Below are 27276 nucleotides of genomic sequence, written 5' to 3' on the forward strand. Positions count from 1 at the left end.
ACAAAGAACTGACCCAAGCCAAGCATTCCAAGTCAAGGCTCCTCACAGGAAGTCGTGCCACCAAGCTTGGGCTAAAAATAGAACAGAGCACCCACACCACTGATCTGTCCACAAAAAAACGCCTGAAAAATCACCTAGCTTTTGAACGCATGCTGAAGGCAACGCTGGTATCGTGGGTTGAATCTTTCCAAACAGCTTTCACTGACTGAAAAAAAAATTCGTAAACTAACTTCGTTTGGCTTTGCTTGGCTTTCCACTGACACTAACAAGATTTGAATGTCTCCTGGACGTACGCGTGACTTAGCCAGCGTTCCGTTCGGTCCGTTTGTAAGCCTTTAATGCCTTATATGCAAATTTGTTAAGGGGAAAAATCACAAGAGAGGGCATCTGTATGCCGAGGTCCCACCGTGTTTTATTCCTGGACCATTACAAAATGTTTATTTATTTTCAGACCACATTGTATTTTTTATATCCATTTCTGGTTATATTGTATGTTTATGCACCTGTGAAATAAAGTTATTTCCTGCCAGAAACAGTTCTGTTATAAACGACTGTGTACCAAGAAACCACATAGTCTTCTGTCTTGCCTTGAAGACATTGAAAATGTCAATATTACAGCTTCACCTCGACACTGGAGACTCCTTACCATAGACTTAAACGCTAAACAAACAGTTAACAGAAGGAGTCTCCAGTGTCAAGGGTAAAGGAATCTGTGGGGTTTCTCAGGAATATGAGCGAGTCTATTTTAAAGAAAAGGGAACAGACACCTTGGTGAAGAAATGGGACACGTGTAACTAGAAATGGATAAAAAGTATGTTGTTTGTTCTGTGCTTATTTTGTGCTGTTTCTAAGGAAATAAGAAGAGAAATATTTTTCTTGGACGTCTCTCTTCGTTCATTTTTATGGAAACATCGTGCTCTGTGTGTTGTCGTAAACCGATACTCCAGGCTTGTGATGTCATTGTTTGACTTTGACACTTGGAACATTTCCTAGTGTTTAGGCTTCACCACCGGCTGCGGCCAGCTTCAGGGCTTCGTGTCCAGCTGTTGGAAGTGGTTCAGATGTTTGTTCAAATTAAATCTGACTAGTTTGCAGTGGTACGCGTGTGTGTGTGTGTGTGTGTGTGTATATGTGTGTTTTAACTCCGCCCCATTTTCTGTTTTTTTTTTTTTTTAGGGTACATCCCAAGTTATCTAGAGAAGGATGAGCCGTGTGTGGTGTGTGGAGACAAAGCCACTGGCTATCACTACCGCTGTATAACCTGCGAGGGCTGCAAGGTGTGTAAACACACACACACACACACACACACCTATACACGTATACATACTGTATTATGGCTGGCTCATATTAGGAAATAATTATGAATTATTTCACAATTTTATGTCACTTTTCTGAGATATCATGGATGCGATGATATCTTTATTAAAAATTACATTTTTATATATATTTTATATATTTATTATAATAACTTCAAAATGGTTTTGGGGTAAATATTATATATTGTGCTGCAATAATAAATAGAGAACCTTTTTTAAGGTACAAGTTATATTTTTTGTAGACTTTAAACATCACTTTTAATTAATTAATTAATTAATTTATTTATTTGTAATTAATAATCTATCTATCTATCTATCTATCTATCTATCTATCTATCTATCTATCTATCTATCTATCTATCTATCTATCTGTTATTTATTTTATTTTATTTTATTTTATTTTATTTTATTTTATTTTATTTTCCCCAGGTGTCAGTGAATGTGTATTGATTTGATGAGAGAGGTTTATGGAAAAACAGCTAGCCTTATCAGTTGTCTATATTTTATATCTATTTATTTGCTTGTTCATTTTATTTTATTTTATTTTATTTTATTTTATTTTATTTTATTTTATTTTATTTTATTTTATTTTATTTTATTTTATTTTATTTTCCCCAGGTGTCAGTGAATGTGTATTTATTTGATGGGAGAGGTTCCTGGTAAAACAGCCAGCCTTGTCAGTTGTCTATATTTTATATCTATTTATTTGCCTGTTTATTTTATTTTATTTTTATTTTTTTATTATTTATTTTATTTTACGTTATCTTATTTTATTTTATTTTCCCCAGGCGTCAGTGCATGTGTATTGATTTGATGGGAGAGGTTCCTGGTGAAACAGCCAGCGTTGCAGTTGTCAGAGAAAGAGAAATCTGTTGACTGATCTATTTTACAGCTCTGTATTTGGCCCAAGGTCACTGGCTCAGAATCTGTTCACTAAAATACAAGAAGAGAATAGAGCACAAAAACCCCAACACACAGAAGGATGAGTTTCTCTCCTCGTCTTTAGCTGCAAGGTTAAGTGACTCACGTGAGACCGCAGTGATCCTGAGTGGACGAGAAAATGCATCCTTTCTTTCCATTTCTATACAGCTCTGCTGAACCAGACCTCCATAAATCTCCACAAGCTCCTGTTCCCAAATGTCCAGGAACTCACCTGGCTTTCTATCTATCTATCTATCTATCTATCTATCTATCTATCTATCTATCTATCTATCTATCTATCTATCTATCTATCTATCTATCTTCTCTTCTCTTCTCTTCTCTTCTCTTCTCTTCTCTTCTCTTCTCTTCTCTTCCTTCCTCCCTCCCTCCCTCCCTCCCTCCCTCCCTTCCTTCCTTCCTTCCATTCACATAACCTTCTGTTTAATATTTGTCCTGATTTTATCATCTTTGGTATCTTTGGTTTTAAAATCTGATTGAACTTTTCAGTGCAGCTTGTTGTTGCTTCCTGTAGACACCCTGACATTTTTTCAGACATACCTGCTCTGTCTGCTGTCTGATATCTGTCCTATATTTAACACCAGACTGTCTCACACATACACACACACACACACACTGTCACACACACACACACACTGTCACCGTGCAGTCATCTGATGGACTGTGACATGTCTTGATTTTCTCGTTCTCTTATTTTGATCTCCACGTGTTGCACGTGTAAGTCACAGCAGCGGTGTCTCAGGATGAATGCCGTCGTCATGACAGCACGGTTTTAGAAATGAGCAATTGTCAAAGTTTCTGAAAGACTCTCTCTCTCTCTCTCTCTCTCTCGCTCAGGGTTTCTTCCGGCGCACCATCCAGAAGAACCTGCACCCGTCGTATTCCTGCAAGTACGATGGCTGCTGCATCATCGACAAGATCACACGCAACCAGTGCCAGCTGTGCCGCTTCAAGAAATGCATCGCAGTGGGCATGGCCATGGACTGTGAGTCACTACACACACGCACACACACACACACACACACACACACACACTCACTCCTACTGTACAGCATGGGCAACTAGTCAGGAACCAGTGGAAACCTGTTAAGCAAATATGTTGCTCAGAAAATGTAATAAATTAATAAATAAATAAAAAGTTAAAAATATTAAGTCATTTATATATTTTTAAGTCATCTATGATCCCTGCAATATTATTTGATTAAGATTTCTGAACGTTACTTTTCAAAAAATAAATAAATAAATTTAATGTTAATGAAAAATATAACACAGCATGTTGTAGTAAGTAAGTAAGTAAGTAAGTAAGTAAATAAATAAATAAATAAAAGTAAATAAATAAATAAATAAATACATTTTTAAACATTAAATTGTTTATTTATTTTTAGGTCATCTATGATACCTGCAATATTATTTGATTAAGATTTCTGAACGTTACTTTTTCATATATATATATATACCCACATAAGGTTATATATGTGCAACACAGCATGTTGCAGCCAAAAAATAAATAAATACATGAATAAATAAATGAATGAATACATAAATAATAGTATTAGAGCTTGTGCTGGTGGAAAGCATAATCAACTTTATTATTTATTGCATTAATGGATTAATTGTTTGATTCTTTATTTAATTAATTATTTATTTATTCATTCATTTAGACCGAAGTGTGCTCTATTATGTAATATAGGATTAAAGTAATATGTATATAAAGTAATGTACGTTAATCTAAAATAGATCATTTTAAGCAAAAAAGATAAATCTATCAATAAATAAAATAATAGTGACGTGAAGCTCTGGAGGTCGATACAGGAGTCAGACACTGAGGTTGAATTCAGCTGGGATAATGTCAGACCTAAAAACCAGATGTGGTGGATTACGCTGCCACATGTGGAGAGAAGCAGGACACAAGTCAGAAAGCAGGAAAACAAGCAAGGGTCTGAATCGGGAAAATGTGAAACGAGGAACCAGAACTCGAGGCTTAATGAAAGAAAGGCAGACTGAAAGAACACTGACACGCAGAACTGGTGAATCAACCGGTCAGGAAACAAACCAGTCACATGCTAGTCTTTCCCACTTGATGCTTGGCATTTAAGGGCGGGGCTTATCCACTGGTGTGGATGCCGGGGTGATGAGTTACAGAAACATGGTGATGGTGGTTTTATTACTGATACTGAGAGTTTTGTGAGGAGGCTTCAGGTAAAAGTCACTACACACATATACACTGACCAGGCATAACATTATGACCACCTGCCTAATATTGTGTTGGTCCCCCTTTTGCTGTCAAAACAGCCCTGACCCGTCCTGCACTTAACTTCTTCAGCAATCTGAGCAACAGTAGCTTGTCTGTTGAATCGGATCACACGGGCCAGCCTTCTCTCCCCACGTCCATCAGTGAGTCTTGGCTGTCCATGACCCAGTCGCCGGTTCACCACTGTTCCTTCCTTGGACCATTTTTGATAGATACTGACCACTGCAGGCCGGGAACACCCCACAAGAGCTGCAGTTTTGGAGATGCTCTGATCCAGTGGTCTAGCCATCATAATTTGGTCCTTCCTTCCCTTCCTCCTTGGAGGATTGGGGTCAGAGCGCAGGTTCAGAGCGCAGGTTCATAATGCAGCGCCCCTGGACAAGGGGAGGTTAAGGGCCTTGCTCAAGGGCCCAACACTGGCAGCAAGGGCCCAGTGCTGGTGCTTGAACCCCGACCAACAACCCAGAGCCTTAACTGCTTGAGCTACTACCACCCTTATTTAATGTTCCCTCAGTTTCTATCTGATGAAAGATATCCTTATTTTAATCTAATAGTGCCTGAATTTCATTATCATCCATCCACAATTCCTCAATTTTCACCTCTAAATCCTTACAGCCTCCAGATCTTGGAAGTTCTGTCTCTGATCCTCAGGCTATTTTACACACTGTAACATATTTTACATCCATCTCCAGCTGCTGTGTTTCTTCCCTCCGAAGAGAATTAGTAACTTTTCATCCCGAGGCAGCTGAGGGAATTGGACGATTTGTCCTGAAGATTTATGAAGGAAGTCGTTCCTTTCCCGGGACTCTTTCCTCTCTTAAAGAAACCGCAGAGTGGGATCTGTGGGGATCTCCAGCCTGCTTCTATAACTAAACTGTTCTGGATCAGGAGCAGGATCCAGATTCGAGCCGGCTCTCTGTCGGTCTGCCAGCGTCTCGGCTTTTAAATCGAAAGTCCACAGCTGGGTTTGTTCACTGAAGTCTACATCTCATCTTTCACCCACTTTCTGTCCTTACGTTTCTAGTCATAATAGTCATATTATGTGTTATTTTTTCTTCTTCTCCCTCCTGAATGTATAAAATGCTGTGTGGATATTATTGGAACCAGATTTTTTTCCAGCTCAATTAAGCTTGCTAGCGATTTCTGACCTCTTTTTTTCACCTTGTGTGATATTTAACACTTCTGGAAAAACCTAATATGTGGGGTGCAGATAAATGCAGCTAAAAAAAAGGGATCTTTAAGTAAATTCATTTGTCACAGATAGAATTCACCATATACAAGATATATATATATATATAAACACAATGCACAAAAGAAGGGAATGGTTAATAAGGAAACTCACAATTTGCTTGTAATGTAATGCAAACATTCAGGATTAATGGATATAGGTAGAGAGCTGCCATAGTCACATGAAATCACAGTGATTTAAAAAAAGGTAGAATTTGATGTATAAAATATTATTATTATTATTATTATTATTATTATTATTATTATATTATTATAGTAGTAGTTTGTACAATAGACTGTCTCTCTGTATTTTATGTATTTTGTTTCCACTAAATGTTATTATATTTTATATATTAAAAATATATATTTATATATTCTTAAATATTCTTATTAAACATTATTAAATATATATAAATTTTATTTATTATAATTTATTATATTCGTATATCATATTTGATATGGATATATTATTAATTATTAGATTTGTATTTCTATTCTTTATTATTCTATTAATTTTATATTTGTATATTATATTATTTTTATTTATGTTTATTATGTTTATTATTATTATTATTATTATTATTATTATTATTATTATTATTAGATTCAGACTGAGCTCTGTTTGTATAAACAGATATAAATCCACAAAAAAGGAAACATAAGAGGTAAAAATCACCTGCTAGAGCTTCATTGTGCGCTCTGTTCTAGCTTTAGTGCCTTGACTTAACTGAATAAATGAAATACATAAGCAGTAGCTCACACTAATTAGTCATTAAAAGAGGTATATTTAGCTTTTTTCACTCAGGCTGCTTTCACAGGAGAAAATCTTTTCGACAGTTCAAGCTCCTGCTGTGAATATATAGAAATGAACAAAAAATAAAAACAAATGCTTTTCAGTAACAACATCTAATAACTTGGCAAATACACACTATATTTAATTATATTCTCTCTCTCTCTCTCTCTCTCTCTCTCTCTCACTCTCTCTCTCGTTCTCTCTCTGTCTCTCTCTGCAGTGGTTTTGGACGAGGCGAAGCGAGTGGCCAAGCGACGTCTCATTGAGGAGAACCGGGAGAAGAGGAAGAAGGAGGAGATGGTGAAGACGCTGCAGAACCGGCCCGAGCCCACGGGTACCGAATGGGAGCTGATCCGCATCGTGACCGAGGCTCACCGCCACACTAACGCCCAGGGCTCACACTGGAAACAGAAACGCAAGTTCCTGGTAAGTTCCTGGTCACCTTATTAGGAACACTTGCACATTTATGTACTTCAGTCCAATCACGTAGCTTGCAGGACAGCGTGTACAGTCATGCAGATACAGTGAAACCTCGGCATACGAATTTAAGGCGAGTTCTTAAGGTGAAAATTTGTTTTGCAAAACAAATTTTTCCATTAGAAATAATGTAAATGCACATAATCCGTTCCAGCTCCCAAAAATATGACCAATATTCCCAATATGACGCGTATTTAAACTGTATGGCTGCTTACAAAGATCTGACCCAAGCCAAGCTTTCCATGTCAAGGCTCCTCACAGGAAGTTGACCTCTGTGGCTTTAACCCTGCCATGGTTGTTGGTCTCAGATGGGCTGGTTTGAGAATTTCAAAAAATATTTTGTATGTGGGATGGGCCTCCTCTTGTGGCTGCAGCTCGAGTTCGATTCTAAGGCAGGGAGCAAACCCAGCCACTGAGGAGTTAACTCTCAGCGCCAGTCCCAAGCCTGGATAAATTGTTAGGGTTGCATCAGGAAGGGAATCCGGCATTAAACCTGTGCTAAATCAAAATCTGCAGACCAGATAATCCACTGTAGCTACTCCGAACAGGGAGCAGTAAAAGAACGACAACATTTATATGTGAGGATCTTTATACATGTTACAAAATAGGCCAAATGTATTAAAATATCTCACGAACCAAAAAATGTCAGCAATCTGCCAAAAGGAAATAAACTTTTCCACCTGTTTGCTTTAGACGTATGTGTTTTTATTTTCTGCTCTGTGTTCTCTCAGATTTTTATTATCTCTCCTCGTACATTGTTCTACAGATGGACAGATATTGTTAGGCACAAGTGTAACCCCCCCTGGGTCCTACTTACACCCTCTCTAAGCGGCTCTCTGGCATGGGAGGCGGGCACACTAACAAGGAGGCTAAAGACTGCAGCCACTAGCGTTAGTCGCTAATGTGCCTCTTGAGATCAAGGGAGTGAGGTTTACCTGCACAGAATGCACAAAATGAAATAAAAAAGAAATCAAGCAAGCTGTATTAAATCCTAGGACTGGGATTATTTTAAAAAAGTAATTAAATTAATTAATTAATTAATTAATTAAAAAAAGAGTATATTAAAGAATAAATTGTAAATTTCAGACTGGATAAAACTGTGCTGAAAGTAAAATTAAATAAATATACATATAAATAAATAAATGAGGAAAAAAATTAAAAAGAAAGAAACTGAAAATTATTTTTTTTTAAAAAAACAATTATAATTAAAAATCTGTTTTTTATTATATTTTTATATTATATTTTTATTATTTTAATCATCCTAATGCATTTTAACATGAATGCATTTTTTTTATCAATAAAAAGCTTAGCCAGTCAGTGTCAAATCATGATATTTGTACAAATAGATTATTTTTAATTTTGTGTGTGTGTGTGTGTGTGTGATTGTGTGTGTGTGTGTGTGTGATTGTGTGTGTGTGTTGCTCATTATGCCACTCTGCTCCACTTTTGCTTGACTTGCTCTGACACTGTGAGTGAGGTCTAACATTGCGTGCCTCGCTCTGAGTCTCTGAGGGAAAAAGAGTCAGGAGAGGCCGCGTGAACGACAGATTCTCTGAGAGGAAACTGGAAAGGCTTCATCTGTGGATGAGAGAAAGGAGGAGTGTTGTGTAGGGAAGAAAAGAAAGAAGTGATGGAGTCTAGAATGTTAAATTTTCAGATGGTGTCACCCTGCTGTGCTCTCTCTCTCTCTCTCTCACTGTCTCTCTGTCTCTGTCTCTCTCTCTCTCTCTCTCACACACACACACACACCTCCTGAGGCTTTCCACACGATATCCCAGTGCTGTTGTGAAAACGAGAGAAAAGGTGAGGGTAAAAGGAAGCCATTTTTATCTTTCCAGTTGAGAAATCCTATTAAACAGCCCATAAAGTACCTCAGCTTTCATATAGAACATGTTCAGAGCACATACATCAGCCATAACACAGCCGAGTACTCCTCCTCATCACTCTGACTGACTGATCCATCCATCCATCCATCCTCTCTCTCTCCCTCTGCACCCCCCTCTTTTATATACATCATTTATTGTACTCATTTACATAAGCAATAAAACAACTGACTACTCACTTCACTCTATCTGTATATCTGCCTGTCTGTCTGCCTGCATGTCTGTCTCTCTATCTGTCTGCCTGCCTGCTTGTCTGTTTGCCTGTCTGCCTGCCTTCCTTTCTGTCTGGCTGTCTGTCTGCCTTCATTTCTGCCTGTCTGTCTGTCTGTCTGCTTTCCTTTCTGTCTGTCTTGCCTGTATTTCCGTCTGTCTGTCTGTCTGTCTGTCTGTCTGCCTGTCCATCCCTTTAATACACTTTTATCCCTCAGATACACTAGCAGAGTGCTCACATTACTCTTACTGAACATGTGCTTTCTCTGCTTTCTCTCTCTCTCTCTCCCTCTCTCTCATATACTACATTTACATTGCCTGTCTATCTGTCTGTCTGTCCATCTGTCTATCTGTCTGTCTCTCTCGTCACTCAGATACAACACATCACTCTTACTGAACGTCTTTCTTTATTTCTGCCTTTCTGTCTCACTGTCTTCTCTGAGAGAGAAGTGAGAGAGAGAGAGAGAGAGAGAGAGGACAGAATAAAAGAATAGCTCAGTAGTGAAAGAGTGGAAAGACAAACCTCAAAAGTGTGCCTAATTGGGGAACACCCCTCTACACACATACACACGCCCACACATACACACACACACACACACACACATAAAAGCTTACCCAACTCACTCTTAGGACACACACACACAGACACACACACACACACACACACTCACACTGCAGCCAATCCAAACACTAATCCAGCTTGGATTAAGGAAACAGGCAGTAAAAGTTCCTCAGAAGCACACACTCGGTGGCGAGCGCCTTCACATCGGCCATATTCACATATTTTTTCTTTTTTTTTCTTTTTCAATCAGAACACACAGGAGCACTGAGTGAGTTTAAGAGCAGCTGTTAAACATGCTGTAAACTTTCATTCATCTTTCATTCATATCACACCAGTGACATTACAGAGTCGTAAAGACAACCGCTTCTTTATTTCCACCATCTTAACTCCTGAAATAGTGGAATAGTCTCTCTCTCTCTCTCTCTCTCTCTCTCTCTCTCTCTCTCTCTTTCTTTCTCTCTCTGTCTCTCTCTCTCTGTCTCTCTCTCTTTCTCTCTCTCTCTTTCTCTCTCTGTTTCTCTCTTCCTCTGTCTCTCTCTCTTTCTCTCTCTCTCTCTCTCTCTCTCTCTCTCACACACACACACACACACACACACTTTCTCACTTTAATGAAAGCTGTAAACACAGCACTTCCACTCCAAGTGGCCTCAGCTGTACTGTAAATGCCCACTGCACTGATCCTGCTCTGAATTTCTGCCTTAGAGACTGATAGAGAGAGAGAGAGAGAGAGAGAGAGAGAGAGAGAGAGAGACTCTACTGTAAACGCCCACTGCACTGATGATGCTCTAAATGTGTGCCTTTTGTATTCATTCACTCATAGGGTGTACTCGGTTCTGATTGTAAAAATAAATAAATAAATAAATAATACAAATAATTAAATACTAATAAATATATATTTTTTGGTCACATAATATAACATGAATAAAAATAGATAGAATAAATAGAATATTCTGAGGAATAGAATTACAATAAGTAGAAACAGTAGAAAAGGGGAAAATATGTAAAATTAAAAAAAAATGAAGAGGGTAGTGAACAGATATAGTTCCCATCTGCCTGAAATACACACAGTACGATTCTTAGTGTCTGTAAATTACTGTGTATAAGAGGAAATAAATTGTGCTGTTACAGGAAAATAATCCAACTTATGAAGGTAACAAAAATTCCCAAGTGCCAAAGTGTTTTATTTCTAAATTCAGGAATGTTTTATTTGGAAGATTTTTATTCCAAACTGAACACCTGAATTATTTTACAGAGTGTGTAAGAGTGTGTAAGCATGTGTAAGGGTGTGTAAGTGTATGAAAGTGTGTGTAAGCATGCATGAGCATGAGTGTGTGTAAGGGTGTGTGAACATGTGTGTACTTGTGTGTAAGTGTGTGTAGGAGTGTGTAAGCGTGTGTTTGTAAGTGTGTGTAAGTGTGTGTAAGAGTGTGTAAGCATGTGTAAGGGTGTGTAAGTGTATGAAAGTGTGTGTAAGCATGCATGAGCATGAGTGTGTGTAAGGGTGTGTGAACATGTGTGTACTTGTGTGTAAGTGTGTGTAGGAGTGTGTAAGCGTGTGTTTGTAAGTGTGTGTGTGTGTAAGAGTGTGTAAAAGATTGTAAGAGTGTGTAAGCGTGTGTAATAGTGTGTAAGAGTGTGTAAGCGTGTGTGTGTGTGTAAGAGTGTGTAAGTGTGTGTAATAGTGTGTAAGTGTGTGTAGGAGTGTGTAAGCGTGTGTTTGTAAGTGTGTGTAAGTGTGTGTAAGAGTGTGTAAGCATGTGTAAGGGTGTGTAAGTGTATGAAAGTGTGTGTAAGCATGCATGACCATGAGTGTGTGTAAGGGTGTGTGAACATGTGTGTACTTGTGTGTAAGTGTGTGTAGGAGTGTGTAAGCGTGTGTTTGTAAGTATGTGTAAGTGTGTGTAAGAGTGTGTAAGAGTGTGTAAGCGTGTGTGTGTGTAAGAGTGTGTAAGAGTGTGTAAGTGTGTGTGTGTGTAAGAGTGTGTAAGCGTGTGTAAGCGTGTGTGTGTGTAAGTGTGTAAGTGTGTGTAATAGTGTGTAAGTGTGTGTAAGAGTGTGTAAGAATGTGTGGGCGTGTGTCAGAGTGTGTGGGCGTGTGTATGTGTGTGTAAGTGTGTATGAGTGTGCCAGATAGCACACACTCAGTACTCAGCCCTGAGCAGCTGCAGAGGATTGTGGGATATGGGAGCAGTCACTGCAGTGCTGGCTCTCTTCCCATTGCAGATCCTGAGGCTGATTAAAGCCTCGTCTGTCCTGCTTCTCCTCCTCCTCCTCCTCCTCCTCCTCTTCCTCCACCTCCTCCTCCTCCTCCTCTTCCTCCTCCTCTTCCTCCTCCTCCTCTTCGTCCTCCTCCTCCTTCTCCTCCTCTTCCTCCTACTCCTCCTCCTCCCCCTCCACCTCACCACCGTCTCTTTCGCTCTGTCCATATGGCTGAAATACGTGTGTATGGCTCCGAGGCGGTGATTCCCGATATTCCCGGTACTTCTCGTCCTTCCTGAATCTGAACACAGCGGCTGGTGTTAGAGTATAAACCCTCATCAATCCCCTCTAACTGATCCCTGAAGAGAAGAGCCGAACAATCCCACAATCCCCTGCTGTAGAGGCCTGAGTTCTCAGTGCATTGAACAAGAACACAGAGTTATACTGCATGAGGAAGAGCAGGACATGAGGCTGCTCATGAGGATGAGGTAAAGGGTGGTTGAAACCCTGGAGGTGTGCAGTTATGGGAAACTGGGAGTTGGGTTTCTTCCTCTTATACCAAAATATGCCAACAATTACATTTCTTTCTTTCTTTCTTTCTTTCTTTCTTTCTTTCTTTCTTTCTTTCTTTCTTTCTTTCTTTCTTTCTTTCTTTCTTTCTTTCTTTCTTTCTTTCTTTCTTTCTTTCTTTCTTTCTTTCTTTCTAGCTGTACTGTAAGGGAGAACAGGAGCTAACGTGCCCAAATGAAGTGATCTCTAATGTGTGTGTGTGTGTGTGTGTGTGTGTGTGTGTTTCCAGCCTGAAGACATTGGCCAGTCGCCTGTAGCCCCCACATCAGACGGGGATAAAGTCGACCTGGAAGCCTTCAGCGAGTTTACCAAGATCATCACGCCAGCCATCACCCGCGTCGTCGACTTTGCCAAAAAACTGCCCATGTTTTCAGAGGTGTGTGTGTGTGTGTGTGTGTGTGTAAGCACTACATGACTAAATTAGCCGTCTGTATGATTATGATAATGATGCCATTCTGCACAGCTGCCGACTCTGATGTTTGTAGCTGAATGCGGTGAATCTCTCGTCTTCATTCGGAGACGTTTAAAGCAGCCGTGTGTGTATTTACATCATTAGCCGAGAAACTCCTGCTGTCTGTGGTTTTACTGCGCTACGCGTTACACAAGATAATCAACCAACACACACACACACACACTCCTGATGAGGATGAAGGACTGCAGATCGTTTTGGAGAGCAGGAGAGTGGGATGTTTCTCTCTCTTTTGGTGAATAGAAATAAATAAATAATAATAATAAATCACTGACAAATATCTGCAGTACTAGCTCAAACCTAGCTAAAATAATATTATAAATCTGACTAGTTAGTTAATACATTAGTTAATATTCTCTGAGTGGGTGGGGCTTAATGTCTCTCCCCTGTCAATCACAGCAAAACTAGCCAATTGTGTTCCTCTGGGATTTCATGTATGCAGAAGAAGGTAGATGTGTGCATGTGTGTGTGTGTGTGTGCGTGCGTGTGTGTGTGTGTGTGTGTGTGTGTGTGTTATGCTGCTCTGTGCCCTAAATTAAAACTAAGTGAAATTGGCATAAACATGTAATAAACATGTCATAACATGTAGTGAACATTTAAAAAATGATTTAAAAACTAATTAACAGCAGATAATGTAATGCCACACTTTAATCAGCTCTTTTTTTGTTTAAATTCTAAATAAAATATATAAAATACATTTATTTTGCAAATGAGGCAATAGATAATTAAATATGCACTAATTTGTGAAAATAATAATTCAAAAATATATTTAATAATAGTAAAAATCAATATTTTTAAATAAGTAAAACAAATAATAAAAGTAATACAAGTAGTAGTGAAAATTAATTTTTTTTTTGAAAAATATTTTAAAATGAATAATAATAATAATAATAATAATAATAATAATAATAATAATTAAATAAAATATAATTGCCAATAAAATATTGCTTGAAAATAAAACTACTCATGATATTTAAAAATAAAATAAAATAATATAAAAAATAAAATTTTGTTGTAAGTTATAAAAGATGTAGCTTGATCAGAAGCTAAGAAAAAAGATTTCTTGTACTGCTAAATATTTTATTGAATTATTTCATTAAATTAATACAAATATAAAGCCAGTCGATTCGACCAAACGCCACAGAAAGGCTTAAAACTGAGATGAATCTGTGTGAGAAATTCAGAAATTTAAATATAATTTTATTCACTTTTATTTGTGTAGTGCTTTTAATAACAGACCTTATTGCCAAGCATCTTTACAGGAAAATGTGGGATTTTTAATCGTTTCCCTTTTATAACTGTGTACTAAATGGTCAGAAGGATCTTTAGAACAACTTATTAGTCTAAATATGAGCATCAGTGTAATTTCTGAATTCATTCAAGTTTGAACTTGAAGTCTGTCTTAAAATTATGAAGACCCCCTCCCTTCTGGAGACTTGAGCATGAAACCGATCGCATCAATCACAGTCCATGGTTTCTGTCATACGTCTGTACCATCCACAGCAATCACTGCATGAAAAGAGGTGTATCTGTACCAGGAAACTCCTGTATACACCACTGATTTTCGGACATATCTACAAGTACCACTGACTGTATACATCAAATTCCACCAAGCTAGGATACTTCCAGAATGATACCAATTCGGATGTATCTTGCTGAGGTATTCTACCATGGTACAGCCATTTGTTGCCATGGCAAGTAATCCACTCAAAGATTTTGTCAGGAGACATTCACACCTAAAGACCCATTTGCATTTTACACCTTTGCACAACTCTGCTGTTCCCTATTGGTCTTTTATCTCAACACTGATTATCTCAATCATACATGTATTCATGCTGTTCACGTGGAGCCAAGTGATGAAAACCCCAAGCAGAATCAGGGCACGAGGGTGAATCGGGCCAGGTCCAGAGAGTAGCAGCAGATATTGACTCACTAAGTCATAAGTCAAAGACAAAAATAGCCATGGTGCTGGATGGAGCAGAAATATCAGGCCTCATTTATCAGTCTTTCACTAGCTGTGTGTAAAAAGTGTTTGTGTAAGGGAAAACCGAGCAGAGTTCTTACAGAGGTTCCAGAAAGATGGATTTTCCTCGTAAGACAGTGTTCCTCCTGGCTCTTCCGAGCGTCCCGTTCAGACGGAATCAAATCTTTACCCAGTGTCTGAATCGGGTTCTGAATCGGGTTCTGAATAGCGACTATAAGCAAAAAGAACCAGAAAAATTGAGACAATCTGGACTGAACTGGATAAAAGCTATGGACTGATGATATACAACATATTTAAATACTTTAAAAAATTTAGACTTGAGCGATTTAGATCTAGATCTCAGCCATTGAAATTTATGATCAGAGATTAGCATGCTGCTGTATGAATATTTCTAGCTGTAATCACAATAATCCAATTTAACTGAAGAAAATGACTTCTGGTTGTTTATTTTTAGCGTTTAGTAAATTCTGCCTTAATAAGAACTCAAATTTTATTTTATGTCAGATCTGAGAAGATATGATAAACCTGTACTGTACTTGTGTGTGTAGCTGCCTTGTGAGGATCAGATCATCCTGCTGAAGGGCTGCTGTATGGAGATCATGTCTCTGCGGGCGGCGGTGAGGTACGACCCCGAGAGCGAGACTCTGACGCTAAACGGAGAGATGGCCGTGAAGAGAGAGCAGCTGAAGAACGGCGGCCTGGGCGTGGTCTCTGACGCCATCTTCGACCTGGGCAAGTGCCTGGCGCAGTTCAACCTAGACGACACGGAGGTGGCGCTGCTGCAGGCCGTGCTGCTCATGAGCTCAGGTACGGCACCGAGTCTGAAAATCAATTCATGAATCATTTTTATTTGATTCATGAATCATTTTTTATTGTTTCATGAATCATTTTTATTATTTTTTCCTTATAGTATCTGATACAATTTAATTCTCCAAAAACAAAAAATCTCTATATTTTATTATTTTTATTTTTGGCACTGAAACACTGTCATAGGTTTTATACTGAAACACGCAGAACTTTCTTATATTCCAAATGTTTGAAAATGTATTATTTATTTGAAATAAAATATAAAATGTTTTATTTTATTTATTTCATTTATTATTTTACTTAATATTTGTAAGAAGGTTGAATTGTATGGAATTATAAGTGATGTGGATGATATTATAGTTCTGATTTGTTTCATACAGAATTATTTGTCTAGATAGAATGTTGCGGGTTTGCGATTTATTTTAGCTTGCATAAAAAAAAAAGTGTCAATCATGCAGATCTTCCAGACCTTTATCTTAAAAAAACAAACAAAAAAAACACACACGTTTTTTACCTTCTGACCAATTTTTGAGGGCAGAGTAAAAAAGCTCTTGTGTGTTAAAGTCTGAGCTTCAGAGTGTTCATGATTACAGCAGCAGCAACAATTAGGATTAAATCTACCAGTACACAGTCTCAGTCTCTTGGCAGAAGTGGAAACGTACTACTCACTAACTCCCCTCATGCCCCCTTTTCCCAGACCGCTCAGGTTTGACGTGTGTGGAGAAGATCGAGAAGTGCCAGGAGACGTACCTGCTGGCGTTCGAGCACTACATCAACTATCGCAAGCACAACATCCCCCACTTCTGGCCCAAGCTGCTGATGAAGGTGACGGACCTGCGTATGATCGGGGCGTGCCACGCCAGCCGCTTCCTGCACATGAAGGTGGAGTGTCCCACCGAGCTGTTCCCTCCTCTCTTCCTCGAGGTCTTCGAGGACCAGGAAGTCTGAGCTCTAGAAAGGAACGGCAATTGTCTTTTTTTTTTTCTCTTTTATGTACACACCCGACCATCTCCGTCCTTTTACGACACCTCGACACACGTCCCGGTCCCCGGTTCATCCGCCTTCCCACGCGTCAAACGCACCAGCAGCATGATGGCAGAGGCAGGACCTTCTCCGGGGCTCATGTTCTCCTTCGATGCAGAAAAAGGCTATTTATTCGACGTTTGCTTTTTACGGAGTGTTGAAACCCCTCCCACTTTAAATTTTTCTCCGCCAGCCGATTTACAGGTGGCCCTTCTGTCTCTGCGCTACGTCTTAGACTGATCTACCTGAAACTGAACCTTTAGCAGCTATGGACACAAATACACACCTACATACACACACACACGTCTAACCTCAAGTCAGAACACTTCAACACACACATACATACTGATCTAACCTCCAGTCAGAACACTTCAACACACACACACACACACGCACTACTCTCACACCAGCTACTCAGAGCAGCTCTGTTGCACAGGGTGTGTACAGAAACAAAGCGCTTATCCAGCGCTAGGTTCGTGTTAGCCAGTGGTCAGGCCATTTCAGTCGTCTAAAATCATCCTGGTAACCACTAGTGATGACCACCAGTGACCACCACTCTTTTTCTTTCACACACACAAACGTGCAGATCGGCGGCGTCATAGTCGTCATCGTAGTAGCAGCAGTTGTAGTAGTAGTAGTAGTGTTGTAGCGCGACTCGAACAGACCTCATTTCACTGACCGTAGTGAGCCGTGTGCAGGATGGGAGGAAAATTCCAGAGCGAGATCAGGTGCTAGATTTGAATGAATTTTGGGACGTTTTAAAACCAGCTTCAGAGAATAAACGCAGACTCAGAGCCTCAGAGTCGTGTTCAGCGTTGACGATTTCGATTTTTTTGGCTAACGAGATAGTTCCATAGTTCTGGGTGTCTCATGTTAGAGAAATTAGAGACGTTATTTTTTGCCTTTTTTTTGTCACGAGTCACGAGCAAATGATCTGATATGATGCTTAAGGGAATAAAACCCATAAAAGACTGCACAGACCTGGTCAGGCCTGCAGTGGTTACAGTTAGTTGATATTTTGGGAAATAAAAGAACCAAGTAAATTTGTTCTAGTAATGAAATGAAAACCGCATGCGTGTGAGCAGCTTGCATTTCACATGTTGTTGTGGTTGAGATTAAATAGGAAGTAAAGTGATGTTGAGGAACCGTGAGAGCCACACTTCACGCTTCCTACTGATGCTGCTGACGGTTCTACCTCTCAGGGTTTTCCCAGTGTTTCCGGTGGTGTAGTGGTAGGGATCTTATTTAAAAAATAAATAAATTATTTAAAATCAATAAATAAATAAACAAATAAAAACTAAATGAATAAATAAAAGCAACAAATAAATAAATAAATAAATAAATAAATAAATAAATAAATAAATAAATAAATAAATAAATAAATAAAAAAAATGTATATAATCTTGTTCAGGCCACGCCCAATTTTCTTGTCTACGGGGCACTAAGCCGATACAGATACAGCGGCATTGCGTGAGTAAGTCACGTGAAAACCTCAACATTTAAATTAAGTAGATAAATTAAATTTCTGGAGGAATCTGGACACAATAAAATAAAGATGATGTAGAAAAAATGAAATTCAATATAACATAATTTTTTTTTTAATATCTGGACTTTATGATTACCATACACCAAATTTAAAATTAAGAAATCTGTTTCTAGACATTTCTACTCATTTCTACTCAAAGTTTAAATATTTCTATTCTGTTGGCAGATTATTTTGCTTCAGAAATTCGTTTAAAAATAAAGCAAAGAAAAAAGTAAAAATTCAAGCTTGAAATGAATAAAGAATGTCTAGAAACAGGTTTAATAAATAATAATAATAATAATAATAATAATAATAATAATAATATGGTACATATAACTGTACATAAGATATTTTTACTATATAATTGGATTTTTTTTTTTTTGCAATCCAGTGATTTCCGTTTTTGCAAAAACAAGGTCGATTTGATTCCGAGTGAAAGGACATTTGAATCGATCGCGAACTAAACTAATTAGTCATGTGTCTGTTTCATTAGCTCTCCCTGATTAGCCTGTGAGGAACATGTCAGATTGTGTGTATGAGAAAACAGCAGCGTGTTTTAGTTAAACTGGTTCCTCACCATGATCTCTGTGCGAAGAGAAGATAGGCTAGGTTCAGACGTACATGAACATGGCACTGATGTGTCGAGGGCGTTCTGTATGAGTTATATGGTGAAAATTTCAACCACAGAGTCAAGTGTTGCTCCGGTCGTCCGCCAGACGTTCTGGAAACATCTGTGAAAATCGTTTAAGAGGAAAATTTCATTTTTTATAGTTATGTGCCATCGAATCGAAAAACCAATAGATCTTGCATTGAAAATATATATTAACCATAACACAACCTACGCTGAAAATATCCACGTTGCTTGCTAGCTAGCTGACCAAACCTCATCATGCTCGCCTTGTTACTATAGCAACCGACGTGAACGAAGAAAACGGGGAATAATTTCAGATTTCAGGCTCGTGCAGTAACCAGGCTGATTCCAACAGCACTGAATAGTATTATGTTCCTCCCAGACCGAGCACACACACACACACACACACACACACACACCTCAGAAACCTGTAAAGCCTCATTACTATAATGCACTGCAGTGCTGTTGCTCTAAAACCATCTCCATCATCTCTCCTTATCTGGGCACAGACATCGCTCTGGGTGTGACACACACACACACACACACACACACACACACACCACACACACACACAGTGATGAGTGTAGACAGAGCAGGCAGGTTAGCGACACGATGGACTGGCTGTTTTATGGTATTGTTGTTTAATTATGATGTTTTTTTTGTACCTCAGTTCGGGCACACCTCTGGCTGTGGCTCCACAACTGCCTCTGTGCTGACAGGCTCTACCTCACCTCTGAACAGAGAGCAGCTACCTCACAGCCTCCTCCTCTCACACACACACACACACACATGCTTGAACACACTGATGTATTCATGGGCAGGAACACAAAGAAATCCCTCGATATTAAAAAACGAACACACTGACTCCGCTCTCCCTCAGCTCTCGCTCTCGTCCCGAATACCACTGTAAGACAGGAGGGCCGACCATTCCTCATCCTCGTCCTCGACCTCATCCTCGTCCCCATTCCTCATCCTCTTCTTCCTCGCTTATTACCTTTTTTTTTTCTCAAAGCCAGGCTGAGAGGACAACAGAGGACAAGTTTGTTTTTTGTTTTTTTAAATAAATGAAAGAAAAAGTGGGACCAATCGCCACATTTGGAAAGTTTAGAAGTCCCCATTTTCCATTCCATTCAAAATGGACACCGGGAGGGAAATCGAAACAAAAACAAAGAAAGGAAAGAGCGAGCTTTTGCTGTTGCTTTAAAAAAAGTAAGTAAAATCAAGCAGAAAGCAGAGAACACGGGATTTGACGAGAGAAAAAAAAGGAAGATCCGACAGAAGCCTGGCTAAAAAAATGTTTTAAAAAATTTGGAATCTTTTCGAAAAAATTTTGAAAGTGATGAAAGTGGGCGTGATCATGCTTCCTCATGGAATCGATCGACATTAAACGATTTTCTACTTAGGAAATAATCAAAATCCTATAATACTTTCATTTAATCACATAAATGTGGGCGGTGACTTCTACCTGAAGCCACGCCTCCTCTCAGAATCAGTATTAAAACTACCACCACCATGTTTCTGCTTAAAAAAAACTAAAAAAAAAAAAAAATCAAATGCTCATACTTTGTGTAACTCATCACATCCAGCACCACTGGATAAACCCTTAAGTGACCAGATCGAGCCTTGGCCACGCCCACTCACCACCGCCGAGTGAACGTGAACGTCAACCTGGAGAGCGTTTGTGAAGTGAAGAGCAAACCGGAACGGAGGCTCGTGTCGAGCCGCCCCGCTATCATCCGCCTCAAAGGCAAGAAAAAACCAAATGTCCAGGAGTTACCACGGCGACAACAGCGACGTCGGTTTCCGTATTCGGGTTCGTGTGCGTAACAGCAAAGGAAGGGGGTGATGAAGCTGCTCTACCTTTCGAATTTAATTTTATTTGAGAGACAAAAAATTATGGAGAAATTCTAACGAAAAAGAAAACAAAACGACTTTCAGGACTCCAGAACAAAGTTTTAAAAATTGGAGCTATTTCTGTTGTTTGTTTGTTTTTTTTTCCCTTACTCTTGATGTTTTTTGTTCGTTCGTTCGTTCGTCAGTTTTATGGTGCTTAACTGCTATGTAAGAAAGAAAGAAAGAAAGAAAGAAAAAGAAAAAAAAACAAAAAACAGCCGTAGTCACTTTTCTGACCATGCGTGCAGTGTATGTAAAAAAGAAAAAAGAAAAAAAAAAGAAAAGAAAACAACCTCAAGACAACATGAACTTCACCTCCTTTTTCACCTCACCAATAGGTTGTACCCATAATCCACCTGTCTCTCTGTCTGTCCGTGTTTCTGTCCTAATGTCCGTCCTTTTTGTCCAGGTGATGAATTTACAGCAGCAGCAAAATATGACAACAGGAAAAAATTATTTTTTTTAATGTTTTGTTTCTTTTTTTTTTAATGAACGAAGACTCTGAAACGTAAAAAAAAACAAAAAAAAATCAATAATGCAAAAGAGACTGAAAATATGGAGAAAAAAAAAACAAAAAAACCTGAAACACAATCTTCTCATACCTCACGCAACCGGAGAGAGAGGAGCGGCGAGGCACTCTGCCCAGGAGCAGGAGTGTCTGTGTACAGAGATGTACGACGAGGTAAAAGTGCAGGATCGTCAGATATTATCTCACACACACACACACACACACACACACAAACAAGGCATGCAAACACGCAGGTCCGAAAGCTGATGTTGAGGATGAGGTTTTAGCTTAGCTAGGATGCACTCAGTGTGTGTGTGTGTGTGTGTGTGAGATATCGGAGAACGTGTCATGGACTTGAATGTAGCTGACAGAACTTGGGTTTCTCAGCGAGCCCGAGAAACCAGAACCTCACTTCAGGTCACCAGCAGAGTGGACTTTACTGTCTGGAAAAAAAAAAAAAAAACCAACAACAACAAAAACAAACTGAAATTCTGTTGTCTATAAAAAAAACCACCTGCAAGGTGCAATTGTTCAAATTTTCTCTTCTTTTTGTTTATTTTGTACCTTGTTTTTTTTTGTTTGTTTGTTTTTATTTTTAATTTAGGTTTTTATTCTGACCATAAGCAAGGATGTAAATACAAAAAAATAAGAAAAAAAAAAGAAAAGAAAAGATTATTTCAGTATGTGATGTCACGCATATGCAAAACACTCGTATACTGGACGCTCGAGAGGCCAGGAACATCATGCAAATAATACCGCTGGTCATGACGACTGATTCTGATTCCCACCATCGTGTACAAAAAAAAATTAAAAAGATGATTATATATCTATATATATATCTATATACACACACACACACACACGTAGCTCTGTAACCACTGTATACATCAGGATGTGTGCTAGCATGCACTGTTGAGGTTGAGATCATTAAAGAAAGAAAGAAAGAAAAGTGTCCCCCTTGTAGCCGATCCCCGTGCCTCGTCCCCTCGCGCGGAGCCGCCGTGGACGCTTTCTGCCTAGTGTATTGGAGTGAATGGATCGATTTATAGAAATATAGAAAAGAGTGGAGTGAGATATAATAATTTCTATTCTTAGGGAAAAGAGAGAGAGAGAGAAAAGTGAAGCCTTAGTGGTGTGGCACTCAGACAGGCATTCTTTTTCTTTGCCAAATGTAGTTCTGATAGTTCTGGTAGAATTCTGATAGAGTTCTGATAGAATTCTGATAGTTCTGGTAGAATTCTGATAGAGTTCTGATAGAATTCTGATAGTTCTCATGGAATTCTGATCGAGTTCTAGTAAAGTTTTTCATCGAGTTCTGATGGAATTCTGATTGCTTGAGAATTCTGATAGAGTTCTGATAGAATTTTGAAAGAGTTCTGTTAGAATTATTTTAGAGTTCTGATAGAGTTTGGTTGGAATTCTGGTAGAGTGCTGGTATAGTTCTGAGAATTCTGGTAGTCTGATAGAATTCTGTTAGAGTTTGATTGGAATTCTGGAAGAGTTCTGCTAGAATCCTGTTAGAATCTTGTTAGAATTTTGGTAGAATTCTGTTCGAGTCCTGTTAGAATCCTCTCTTTTTCCTCCTGATAGAGAAAAAAAAAGCTTTGTAGCAAGAATGTCTATGCAATGAGTTTTTCCTCGCGCTTGCAGGCTGCTCCTTTGATTAGCTTAACCCTCACAAGCTGCTTCTGCCTGGGATCGCTCTCGTCTGTCCGTCTTTCTATCCATCCATCTGTCCGTCTCAGCTCTGAGCTTAGCTTAACATTCGACAACCTCTTACGCTGTGTGTGTGTCTGTGTGTCTGTGTGTGTGTGTGTAATCAGCGCTCTCATGGCTCGGTGGTTCGCTGCTACGTAAAAACTAACCAAAAACAGCGAAGACGCTTCTGAAGGTTGGATAGAAAACCTGCACTGCTCTTTATAAAGAATGGAACAACGTGTTAAACATGTTATGCGTCTAAACGCAGGATTAATTCTCTAAACTTCGCTCTGATGAGATTAAAGGAATACGTTCACCTTTTGCCACCGATATATAACCCGACGTTTGAGCTGAGGGAAGGCAAAGGTTTGATAAATCTGTAGAAATTGGAATACAGATGTAAGATAAAGGTACAAACACTAACTCCAGCTTTAACCGCGTAAAATTCCTGAGACTCGATCCAGTCTGCATTAAATAACTGTTAGAAACAGTGAAATCTGTCAACTTTGCTTGTAAAAGGAAGAAACCGTGGCCTTGCATTAATTACCGTTAATAGCGGATAATACCAAACATTCAGAAAAGCAAAAATATTGTAATTGTTTTTATTTTATTTTATTATTATGTTTACTTATTTTATTTTAATTTTTTTTATTACATAACATTAAATAGTTAAAATAATTTTATATATATTTTATTATTATTATTATTATTATTATTATTATTATTATTATTATTATTATTATCATTATGTTTTTAATATATTTTTAATTCCAGAATGTTTTTTTTTTTTACTCTGTAAAAAACTCCAAGGTCTATAAATCTATAAGCCCATATATTTAATATTTTTATCAGCCAAGTTCAACAGCTGCACTTAGACCCCTGGTTAAAAGCGGATTTTTAAACTAATCGGATTTCCGATTCTTGAATCGTGTTAAAGTTCGGAAATTATGTCAGAAAAATGCCTCGACTCGACTCTTCGCCCTTGCCCGCAATAATTGCGACTTCATCCCTTAACAACCCGAATCAGCGAGTGCAATATATTTAACCCGGCACCCTGGTCACATGACCCTAAACGTCCGTCTGATTTGAAGGTTGTTAGGAGATAATTGAATTACTCCCGAGTGTGAAACACGCTGACCACACACTGATGATACACCCAGTCATGAGAGTGTGTGTGTGTGTGTGTGAGGAGAGCAGGATGATGTTCAGTTGTTCAGTCATGGTTGGAAATGTTTGAAGAATTCTCTCAGGTATCTAATAAACAGAAACTGATATAAACACATTTTTAAATAAAGGATGGAAAATAAAAGCCACTGCCATTTTGTTATCTATACATCATTTCTTGGTTCTGGGAGTTGAGGCTGTGTGTGTGTGTGTGTGTGTGATGTCTGTTTCCTTGTTCATGGATAAGGTTCTACACTCTTTGGGGAAAAAAAGGGTACTAAATTGTTCAAAATAAATTCTACACAGCTGATACGAGTCACGCGGAGCTCAGTGTTTATCGGATGGATTTGTGTGAGTTCTGTAGTTATCACATGACTGACTTTACCTCTCTAATTCAGCACTTCTTGCAGGATCCGTTTAGAATTCCTTCAGAACCAGACGGGATTGTTCAGCATTGTAGGTGGAATTTCTTCAGGAGTGTAGTTGGAATTCCTTTAAGAGTGAATTCTTTCTGGAATGTAGGTGGGATTCCTTCAGGAGCATAGTTGGAATTCTTTCAGGAGCCTAGGTGGAATTCCTTTAGGAGTGTAGGTGGAATTCATTCAGCATCATATGGGGGAATTCCTTCAGGATTGTAGGTGAAATTCCTTGAGGAACGTAGTTGAAATTCCTTCATGATTGTAGGTGGAATTCCATTGGGAGCGTAGAAGGAACTCTTTCAGGAGTGTAGTTGGAATTCCTCTAGGAGTGGCTCGATTTGTTCCAGGTTCAGATCAGATTCCTTCATTCTCATATCCTCTGTTTTTCACTCCTGTGTATCTGATCGGATGAGAGCATCTCTAATCCTTATCTTTTAGGAATGATGCTGAAACAATTTAGTACCCAGTTTTCCTCGGAGTGTAGAAAATGGAAAACCTGGAGTGAAAAATGAGATTCAAATGAAACTAGGAGTAGATCTGCATGCCTTTGGAGCAGAAGTGTTCCTGTGTCTGCTGTAGCCTGCTTGAGATTTTTGCTTCATTCACCGTCTTTCAAACTAACCAGTCCTGTGAGTGTATTGAGGTGTGTGTGTGTGTGTGTGTGTGTGTCGTGCTCTTCACGCGTCCTCACAGCCCCTCTCGAGGCCACCGATCGCTGTATAAAGCAAAGCTTTGCAATAGAAGTATGAATGTAGCTGCTGAGAATGAGGAATGAGGAGAACGTGCTGAAGGAGAGAGACGACGTGAATAACGTGAATCGTGAAGGTTATCCGATGCCTCCGTCCGAAAATCTAACCAATTTCCTCGTATTAACGAAAGAAAATACATTTTGTACAAACTCTCTCTCTGTGTGTGTGTGTGTGTGTGTGTCGACGTCGTCCGTGTCGTTACGTGAGTCGGAGAACCAAAGTTCAGAAATTCAGGAGAACCTTGCTAGCTACATTTCGTGACAGTATTTCGCACTACACTTCAGCTTGGATTGTGTTACGCTAACCGTTTCCATAGAAACACAAAAGCATTCATGGACCAAATACCAGTTTATCTAGATCCGCAGATTCACCATTTATCCAGATGCAATTTATTTTTAACAAAACAAAAAATTATCTTCATTTTTATTGCGCGCCCAGACAGCGAGGAATGTACACAAACCCGGATGCAATGCAAGTGCGCGTGAGCTTGTTTATGTCAGAGATTATTTTCGTGGATTGCTGAAAGTAGGGAATGGGTGTCGAGTAATCCCGTAACGCTTTAGCTCGAAACGTTTATGCAACCAAGCTTCCCAATCGCACTCGCTCAGGTTCGAACTCGGGGCCTCGGAGGGTGCTGAATTTCCCCCTTTTCCCGCTTTGTCGTTCTTCCTTTTCTTTCCTCACGCTTCGGGGGGTTGATGCATGATTGTCGTCTGCGCTTCTCTGATTGACCGAGCGGAAGATCGGAATACGGTGTTTGTGGAACGATGATTCCAAACCCTTCAGAAGCCAAAATTTCTCGGTTCTCAGTTCTGGAAAATACCAATCCAGCGTTATTCCTGATTCTGTTCGACTTTTCCTTTTATTTTGCAAAGCTATGAACTCTATAGTCCACAAAAACCAGGCTCACCCACACAAACACACACACACACTATGAGTTAAAAACTACAGTTTTTTTTTCTTTTCCTGGTTCCTTCTGTTTTATCCAGATGTTCTCATCTTTCTTTCAAACACTTTGTAGACTTTCCAACACTTTTCAACCAGTGTATATGTGGATTTTCCAACCTACCAGCATTTAACAACTACAAAACAAACAAACAAACAAACAAACACCACATTGTAACTACCATGTAACTACTACTTCGACTAATACGAGTCTTCTACTACTGCTGATTTATTTCTTCTTCTCCTTTTCTGCTGTTTTTTATTTTTAGTTTCTTTCGGTTCACTCCTCAATCCCAAGTTTCACTGTGATCGCTGAGGCGGCTGGGAAACGAAGATGTTGTACTTCACAGTCACTCAGGGGTCCTGACCTATCGCAAGGCTGGGGGGGGTCAGGGTCAGGGTCAGCTTGTAGGTGATTTTTCCAATAAGAAAAAGCATTTCGGATACCGATCCTAGCAAACTCAAGTGAACTGTGATACGATTAAGGGCGCATAATATAAATAGGACACAGCCATCAAATAAGGTTTCGGGTGAAAGAAATGCGATCCAGCCGGAGCATCCGAACGTGTCGAGTCAATCAGACTTCAGGGCGCTTCTCAGTCCAGTAACAGTATTTTCAGATCTGTAATTAGGCAACACACAGGATGTCTATATGCAAGGCAAGCGCTGGGTAAAACACACACACACAGAGAAAAACACAACACCTCCGAATATTTACTGTGATCTCCTCTCACACCACCCACTCCCTCCCGATGTCCATCACCTCCACTACCAGCATCCTTTTCCCCGCCCCTGTCTCCGCCCCCCACCCACTCTCCCTCCAATACGAGTCCAGTGGGTGGTGTGATGTCAGGTTTTTTTGTGGTGGGCTGTTTCTAACAGGTCCAGACAATCAGCGTGTTTGTAATTGTCAATGTGTGATTTTTTTTTCCAATTTTGTTTATTTTCTTTTTGTTTTTTCTTTTTTTTTTCTTTATTTTGTTTTTTCTTGTTTTGTTTTGTTTTATGGTCAGGATTTTAAAGGAAGATATTTT

General features: G+C 39.0%; 1 protein-coding gene across 5 annotated transcripts in view; it reads left to right on the plus strand.

The window, feature by feature from the left end:
* Positions 1–26943, plus strand: part of thrab (thyroid hormone receptor alpha b) — a 159248-nt gene extending 132305 nt beyond the window's left edge. For all 5 annotated transcript variants that reach the window (XM_058405918.1, XM_058405919.1, XM_058405916.1 and 2 more), the window contains 6 exons: positions 1177–1277; positions 3093–3240; positions 6747–6952; positions 12657–12803; positions 15429–15687; positions 16385–26943. In XM_058405918.1, the coding sequence (XP_058261901.1) occupies positions 1177–1277; positions 3093–3240; positions 6747–6952; positions 12657–12803; positions 15429–15687; positions 16385–16635 (1112 nt within the window). In that variant the 3' untranslated portion in view covers positions 16636–26943. The remainder of the gene's footprint in view (positions 1–1176; positions 1278–3092; positions 3241–6746; positions 6953–12656; positions 12804–15428; positions 15688–16384) is intronic.
* Positions 26944–27276: the final 333 nt, after the last annotated feature.

This window comes from Hemibagrus wyckioides, linkage group LG13 (assembly GCF_019097595.1).
Source record: "Hemibagrus wyckioides isolate EC202008001 linkage group LG13, SWU_Hwy_1.0, whole genome shotgun sequence".
NCBI lineage: Eukaryota > Metazoa > Chordata > Actinopteri > Siluriformes > Bagridae > Hemibagrus > Hemibagrus wyckioides.